At 48.3% G+C, this 8953-nt stretch overlaps 1 protein-coding gene across 1 annotated transcript; it reads right to left on the bottom strand.

Annotated features, from left to right (window-relative positions):
* Positions 1–6615: 6615 nt before the first annotated feature.
* LOC149324441 (uncharacterized) lies at positions 6616–8611 on the bottom strand. The gene has a single exon (XM_089565534.1). It carries the CDS (start codon positions 8488–8490, stop codon positions 6616–6618), a length of 1875 nt encoding a protein of 624 aa, XP_089421660.1. The 5' UTR covers positions 8491–8611.
* Positions 8612–8953: the final 342 nt, after the last annotated feature.

Raw genomic sequence — 8953 nt, 5'->3', positions numbered from 1 at the left:
AACCATTCGTAAGCATCAAAACCAATGATCAAAACTCCCGTGCATTCTGCTATCACCATCATCATAGATGTCAGTTCGCGGTCAGACCAATCCAATCCATCAGTACGGCTCCGTAGCGCTGTTGTTGATATGTCGCGTAGTGTTGTCGCGCAGATCTTTATAGCTCTGTTATTATAAAATGTGGCTTTGTTCGGTCTGTGGACGAAAGTTGTATGTAACTTAAGCAATTCGAAAGATACGGGAAGCGCCTGAAGCTCTTCTGGAACACCGGAATCCCGTACTGCGTCGACCTTGGTGTAAAGAAGGCTTAGGGCACATGTGATTGCCTACGAAGGTATGTATCCAGTACACTTCTTGGAACTTTGCTTCTAGGACAAGCAACATGCTCATATAACATTCGTTCACAGGACAGTGGGAGCAGTAAGCGCGAGGAGATGGCTTCCCCAAGTGTGTGCTGTTCTCACACTTTCGGGAGCCTACATCACACAGCTGCGGCAGCCCTCAACTCGCGCGACTAATTCCCACTCCTCTTCAAAGTTGTGGGACGGAGTGTTTTCGCATCTTGTTAATTTTTAAGGCATCGCTATGTTCACTGTGCCTATATAAAGAGTGACAACGCGCGAAAGGCAGACCATAGGAAGCACGTGAGGTCGCAGTGGTTCGCAACGGAAGCTTTGCGGCTTTCTGTGCACAGTCGCGTACAGTGCTGCGCAGGTTAGTGCCCTAAGGCCCATGAAAATAAATAAAGAACAGATACATTGTCAAATATGGTGTGGAAAAGTGAGAGCTGTTATTGCCTTATACTTATTGAGGTGTTTGTTAAAGTGCATTGTCTGTTATACTTGCAGCATTAAACACTTCTATTAATTGGTTCCAATGTTTTTACTTTGGCTGCTGCATTGTGCCATTTGTTTCACATGACTGATGCTTGCCGCGTTCTTTTTTATTTCAGAAATCCTGTGGGTGGGAAGATTACGGATGTGTCCCAAGCTTGCCACATTTGAAGAGTCACATTTAAGAAATTTTCCGAATGTAACCCATTGCTCTGCTGATGTATCATGAACCACAATAAAATATGCGTGCTATGCATCAAATTGTTTTTGGTTTTATTGCATTGCGCGGAGTGAAAAAAGCACGCATGCACCATATATGCGAATATTCGAGAAAGATCCGCCAATGGACGTACTCAACTGGACGTCCGTCGGCGGGCGAACCGTATACCTTTGGCCACCTTTCGGACGGCCTACGGACGTCTACCGGCTCTTTGCGGATGTTCAGCGGACGTACAGAACATCCGAAATAGACCTCTGTCGGCCGTCCGAAGGATATCGGTGGTTGCTTGGGTATGTCTTGGAGGGTTGGCCGAGGCACGCGTTTATGGAAGGGAAGGAGATGCCGGAGTACTCGAAAAGGCGCCACGAGCTGTCCGTTAGTCAGAACCTCCTCCACTGGGGCCACCGTGCTGTGATTCCGGTAGCAGCCAGAGAAAGATTTTTGAAGTTGTTACACGCAGCACACCAAGGTGTTTCGTCAATGAAGACCATTGCGCGGTCTACCTTCTGGTGGCCCAGTCCCGAAAAAGATATTCAAAGGGTAGCTGCTCGGTGTCAAATCTGCGTTCAAGCGCTTCCAATCCCGCCTAAGCACGCACCTGTTAGCTGGCCAGACTCGGGAAAGATCGTCGAGGTTGCAGACCGATTTTGCGGGACCAATTCAAAACAAGATGATCCTGGTCATCAGACTCGCACAGCAAGTGGATCGAGGCCATACCCCCACCCAACGCCACCTCCCGCACCACGTCGAGACACTTCGGACGATTTTCAGTCAGTTTGGCCTACCCCGCACAGTTGTCTCTGACAATGGGACGCCTTTTACGGGTTGGGAAATCGTACAATTTATGGAGCGGAACGGTGTAACGCATCTTCGAACGCCGCCATATCACCCAAAAAGGGTTGTTTTGTTTCAATCGCTTGCCGTTTGGAATTGTTTCTGCACCGGCCATATTCCACAGGCGTATCGAAATGGTTCTGCAAGGCTTGCCGGGGGTACAAGCGTACCGAGATGACGTTCTGATTGCTGACAATTACGAGGGGGAAAGCAACCACCTCAGGGCTGTTCTTGACCGCTCCCGTGCGCATGGCGTCAAGTTGCGTGCTGACAAGTGTCGATTTCACGAGCCGTCTGTCACTTCTCTGGGTCACCGTATTGATTCGGACGGACTGCAGCAATCGCCTTTCTCATGGTCTTAAAAATGTAGCCCATAGGTATGAAGTTGATGTGGTTTTTTTCGGCCCCTAATAAGCTCAATAAAATTCGTTAAGCGGTAGAAAATAAGTCCCGCAATCCCAAGGAATCTGCAGCGTCTTGTGGTGTTAAGCACTTTAAAAGATTTGTGCCGTGCTCCAAAGGGGTAGTTTATAAAATCCCCCTGTCCTGTGGTCAGATATACATTCTCGGAGAACATCTCAATGCATTAGAATCTAATCGCTCCACTAATCTAGTTGATCATTGCCGTAGTGTCAATCTTGTTTTCCGTCCTTGCATTGTACTGACATTTTGTACAAACACCCCGACCAGTTGACCAGGGAAATCATCGAGGCGTATAATATGGCAAAGAAAGCAAGATTGTCTGTCAGCAAAGCAGGATCCTGCTCCTGCGTGACTGTAAGGTTGCATATCTGGATATCACTTAGTAGCACGTGCGTTCTGGTTTTGGCGTTTTTTGTTTCCTTTTATAAGCGTGTTTCCTGTGATTAAACTTTAGTTGAGAGTCAGCGCTTGTTCCTGTGTATTCTTCCTTTCGTCCCCGTTTGTTCGCGCTGTTTTTTTCCTTAATGTATCACCAACTCACCCGCTTAGCTATCCTGTTGAAGAAACTGAAGTTGTTTCTGAACGTACTCGGTGCGCAAGCATACGAAGAGCTAAAGAAGATAACTGTGCCTCATTTACCTTCTCAGAAGACCTTCGAAGATATTAAACAGCTTGTGGACGCTCATTTCAGCCCAGCTCACTAAATTATCGCAGAGCGTTGTAAATTTAATCGCCGAATGCAGCAAGAAAATGAAAGCCTCAAAGATTTCATCACTCAACTGAGGCATCTTGCAAGAGATTGCCATTTCGGCACGTTTTTAAATGATGCCTTAAGGGACAGACTTGTAGCTGGGTTGCGTGAAGAGGAAATGCAACGGGCTCTTTTTGCATAGGCTGACTTGACGTTCGAGCTGGCGTGCAAAATGACGCTAGAAAAAGAGCTATATAGCGGCACAATAGGCGAAGCAAATGCATGAGTTTGACACAAACCGTGTAGCGTCAACGTCATTCAGGGCCATGGGCGTCCGGAAGGGGGGGCAAGGGGGGGCGGTTGCCCCCCCCTTGGAATTACGGACATTATTTATGCCCTAGTAGAAAACAACTACAAACCTACCGCCTCCCCCATCTCCAGACATCGGGTGCACCCCCCTGGAAAAAGTTCTGCGGACGCCCTTGTTCAGGGCGAACGCCACCGTGATAAGGAAAAGAAATCGAGGACGGTTGCATGGTCAAAAGATAAACGAGAGGAAGAGCGGCGATCGAAGTGCTTGCAAGTATTGCGGAAAGCGTCATGCGGGAGAAAAATATTGGTACGGCAACCACACCTGCAGAAATTGTGACAAAAAAAAAGGCATTTGCAACAGTCTGCAAAAGCGGAGCCAAACCAAAGCTGTCAGATACGTCGACACCACGGATGACGAATCCGAAGCTTGGGTTGTCAAACTGTGTTCTACTCGGGCAAAAGTTCAAGGGGCTACAGAATCGACCTGAACATTGAAGGGAAGGCTGTATCGATGATAATTGACACAGGTGCAGCGGTCACGATCGTACCAGAGCAGTTTTATAAGCAGTATGTGTGGAATCAAATCTGTCGTTGCGCACTTACACCGGAGAAAAGCTGAAGGTACTTGGAAAAGCGAACGTCTTAGCCAAGCAGGACGCAAGCGCAGAACTCACTCTTTGCCCGCAGTGGTAGTGCAGGGAAACATAACGCCGATGCCCGCTCTCATGAAAAGAGACTGGCTGGAGAAACTGCAGATAAACTGTAAAGCAGTACACAGTCTGTCCACGGATAGGCCATTGGAGCAGAGGGTAGAAGCCTTACGGAAAAAGTATCCCGAAGTTTTCAAGAGCCCCCCGGGCGTCGTGAAAAACTTCAAAGCTCGAGTAAGCCGCAATACTAAAGAGGGTCACGAAAAGTGACTGGGCAACGCCTCTGGTAGTGGTCGCTAAGAAAGGCGGCACTTAAGGTTATGCGGCGACTACAAGGTCACGGTTAATCCTGTTCTAAAAAAATTGGCAGAGGCTCAGCTTGGTTAAGCCCAGAAATTGCGAAAGCAACTTCATCCGTTTCTTCAGTCCGCAGTCGTTTCCTAGCACGTCTCTGTAGCTGGCTGTCGTTTCCTCCGTTCGTTACGACGAGCTGCCTTAGCGCTAGGCGGCATCGTCGCGAAGCAGATGTGAAGCCGCCGGTGGTTGGCACCGCCACTGCTCGCTGACGGCGCGAGTTTGGCCCTCAGCTCTTCGGCGTGACGTCACAACACCTGTTGCGCTCCTAGTGGAGAGCGCGGGAGTTAGGCGCCGGTGGTGGCCACCGCCGCTTCTTTCGACGGCGCGATATGGTCACAGTGGCTAGAATTGGGAAGTGTGCCGACCGCGCCGCCGCTCGCGTGTGCCCGTGCGACGCAAGGCGCAGGTGGCGCTGGCGTCTGCTTTCACGTCAGCTCGGCTTGTCGGCCAGGTTTTTTACTGCTCCAGCAGCGCCCAATTTTTGCGTATATTCCGGGTTGCGCGTGCAACTGAAATGGAATGTAGGTTGTTCTATCACTCATGTCACCACCACAGTTATCTTTCGTCAAAGCAGTCGCTCACTGTTCGGTTTTTTCAGGTGCTCGCGGCCTATCGTTGTTGATGTGTCGGTCGTTTTTATTGTGGCCGCAATCGGAGTTCACAGTTTTCTGGCAGCGTATTGCTTAAATTATCTTATATTGCGTCCTCTAAGCAACTACACCATGAAGTTATTCATCACCAGAATCAATTTTGTTGCGGGTGCGAATTACTGAGGTAAAAGATGTTAACAGATTGAAAATATCGTATGAGTGACGTTTATGCATACCCCAATTTGTTTTTATTCGCGAACTGCGCCGACCTATTTACCTTCGCTTTTTAATAAATGGATGAAGGTCCAGTTCCTGTTTAGCACATGCACAAGGAGCATGGACAGTAGATTAAATGAAAAACTCAGTTCTAACTTTGCAGTCAGCAACGGGTTCAAGCATATTAGTGATATTATATGTTATTCATGTCAGAAACCAGAAAAGTGCCCTAAAAGAGCACTTCTTGAAGCTTTATTCACAACTTAGGAGACACTATGACCAGCTCACACGTCGGGCAGTGCAAGTGCCTCTCATGTCGTTCTCCGAAGTTTCAGCAGCTTTTTCTTCTCTCTTGTTGATTTCCGCGCTTTGTTTAATGATTTCGTATAGAAATGAAGCCTTGTCATGATAAAAAACTTCAATATGCTCCTTGTGAGTGCATCCTTATGATCGTCACAGCCAATAAGTGGAGTATTCTGCAGGTAATGAGCCATTTCTACAATGCTGTCTCTATGCAGCTTGTGCCAACTAAACCATATTGTGAAAGAATCTTCTAAGGCTTCCACGAAAGAGTAGAGCTGCCTTGAAGGGTAAAGCAGCCCTCGTCACAGAAAGCAGTAAAAGAAGATATCTCTTTCTCGGCATTTTCAGCTGATGTCAGCAGTTGATTGAAACACTCTTGGCATTTTGTTGTCAAGATTTTTCGCCTTGCAACGTAGCCTGCCAGGTAGTATATTAGTCTTGAATCACTCGTCTGCTCTGGATAGCCATGGTCCCCAAGCAGCGTAGATGTCTGAAGTACACTGGAAGCTTCATCCAATTTTCCGGCGTCGAGCAGATTATCCAGATGACTTGAGACCTCTTTTGCCCCAACCAACGACACAAGCGTGCCACCTGCACAATTGCCTGTATCTGGTGCTTTGACCAAATTGTGAAAACTAAGACAGTTCACAGCTGTCAGAAACTGTGGTGACGTCGGGTGATCGTTGCACCCAGAGAATTGACGAATAATGCCAAACAGCTTTTCAATTGGGTCCTGACTTAATCGAGAAGTTAGCAGGTACTTGTAGCCAACTTGCTGTGCCAGGTATGACAAAAGCTGCAGTGTTGCATGCAGTGTCACTCTAAGGCCTTCCGCTGTGCCAGGTGACAGGAAACCTGCTTTTGAGAGCCCTGTGATTTCTTCCCACTTCTTTATGTACTCCAGGGCATCCTTCAACATCACCTCTTCTTTGGAATTTGGCCTGAGTGCATCTGAGGGCACTCTAGATGTCATAATGCCAATCAGCTCATGCATGAAGTTCACAAACTTTCCTGTTTGGTCCCCATAGGAGTAAGACTTCTCAATCTGATCTTTATAGAAGAAGAGACCCCGCAGCACTTCTGGGCTGAAAAGATGGAAAGCGAAATTAACTTTCATTTTCTCGAAATTATTGGGATTAATGTGCACCTCTGTGATTTTGGGCATCACCTTCAATGTTGTTGCACACTAGTCAAGTTCATGTGCAATTCTAATAGGCTTTACGTCTACATGGCCTTCTGGTGTCTTGTACCCTGCTTTTACAAAACCATTTCGGACACATTTCACGAGATGGGGAAAGTCAGAGACAAAAAAAAGGCGTCGGTCATTTCCAGCTGGGTGAGGCGCAGATGACTTGATAGTAGTTGCCTTTCCAGAAATTCCGAACTGTCGCCACATAGCACGGTTCCAAGAGGCCCCATCGCAAGTGATGTAGTCTACTCGGAGGCCAGTTTTCTCCGCAAGCAAAACAGATTCCAGGATTATCTTCGACAACAGAGGAGCCTTCACATTTCCCCTTGATGTGAACACTCCAAGAATTTGATGCCATGATCCCGAGAGAGGTTGGAACATAATCACCATGCCGTGATCACACGTAACTCCTCTTTCACTTTCTGGAGTGAATGAGCCCAAGTCTACAAATCCGTCAATCTTTCCTGTGCCTCTTGCCACAGCACAGTTCTCGGACAACTTCATCTCGTCTATGATGAGTCCTCCGTGGCGCTGAAATTCAGTCATTTTTTCTGTTTTTTGCGCAATACCAGTGAGGACGCTGTCATTAAATCCGAAAGTGCTTTCATACTGCTTCATATACGTCTTCAGGCAAGTACGGCTAGGAAGCATTAATATTTTTTCTCTCCTGACATGCTCGTACAGGCGTGGGCTTTTCATGTGCATAATTATGCATTCAAGTAGCCATTCAGGGCTGTACCGCATGCCTCTTGGCGACTTGCGGCTTGCAGCCTTGAAACACTGCATTATGGCAGCTTTCTGTTTGGATGGAAGCGCATCAGTCTTCTGCATCAGGGATGCCTCTTCAATTCTCTCATTCTCTGCTTTCATTTGAGAGATCACCTGATCTAAAGTCTTTACTTTGGTCCTCAGGCGGTGAACTGTCTGCAACCTCGCTTTCAGCTTTGTTGCCGTAGTCTTGTTCCTTTCCTTCGGCTGCCTTGCTCGGCACCTCTGGTTGATCAGCAGCCTCCTGAGATACTTGCATGAAAGGCAACATTTTTCGTTTGGGTTCGCAACACCTTTGCACTTCTTGTGGTAGATGCTCTCATTCCAGATGTGCAGATTTACATTGGAGCAAGCAAGGGGAAATTCCTGTAACATTCCAGCTCCAAAGCAAACCTCCATGCTGTCAACAGTTTGCAGAAGCGACGCAGGATCACGCGACACTGCTAGCGTGAGATCTACACCACGCACGTATACCTCGTGTTTTACAGCACTGTCCGCACCACGGAACACCACCATCTTCTGCGCGTGTAGAAGGCTCGCGTCTGCACCAGGTAGGCACAGGCTGTACACAACATGTAGCGGATTCTCGCTCAACACGTGCCTTCCCCACCTGTTTGACGGAAGTGGTAGGTCTATGCAGTCGAAAGCATGCACTGCTTGGTCGTCAATAAGCACAGCTGATTCCTCCGAGCTGTCGCGAAGCGACTCATCCATTCTGCGCCTTTTGCGGGTCAGTGAAGGTTGTGGATCCGGTCTTTCCCGAGACTTCCTTTTCTTAGGGACTGGCTTTGACAGGTATTTCGGTACGTTCGGAAACACTGTTGGAACTGCGTCCGGCGAAAGAACAGGTCTGCTCCGGTCAATACGCACCAACTGTCCTTGAATATGATGTTCAAAGTGCCGTGACACGAACTGGGCGTCAAAATGTAGCTCACACACAGCAGCGTTCCGCTCTAGCGGCTTATCTGCTCTTGGAATGTTTCTTTGCCACTTGCGGAACATATCTTCGTCTTTGGGCACGCCGAAAAGCGAGAGTTTCTTTTTGCACGATTTGTAACCGGTCGTGCAGCCCGGCACAAAACAATGGCTTTGCCGTCGACTCATGTCGCACACAGCATAAAATAATCTGGCAGACCGCTCGAAAAACCACCAAAAAAAGAGCAAAGATACACACGGCGCCTCGATGCCTCCGTAGCGTGCGTGCGTTCCAGCAGTTCAAAGGACGTGTAAGCGACGGCGAGCGCCACCTCGCGGATGCATCGCCAAGCGGCTTCAGCGCTTCCCATAGGCGCCGCTTGGCGCTCGTCACACTTCAAAGCTCTAGCCCATGGAGGAAAGAAGGAAAAGAGGAGAGGCTGCTACGTCACATTTTTTGAAGCCGGAAGCGAGGGCTCCGCCATGACACTTGGCCATTTTCTCAGCCAATGGCATGCGAGCGCCGCGAAGATCACCGCGAAATAATTCTGGCAGTGCATATCTGCGGCGCAGCATGCAGTCCTACATGGTTCATTGTTCTACAACGTACGTTGGAACAAAAATTCTGTCAGTGATACCGCTACCCAGTTAT

This window comes from Amblyomma mixtum, unplaced genomic scaffold, assembly GCF_055824585.1.
Source record: "Amblyomma mixtum isolate Tamu unplaced genomic scaffold, ASM5582458v1 scaffold_33, whole genome shotgun sequence".
Lineage (NCBI taxonomy): Eukaryota > Metazoa > Arthropoda > Arachnida > Ixodida > Ixodidae > Amblyomma > Amblyomma mixtum.
This window is presented reverse-complemented; position numbering and strand designations above follow the sequence as displayed.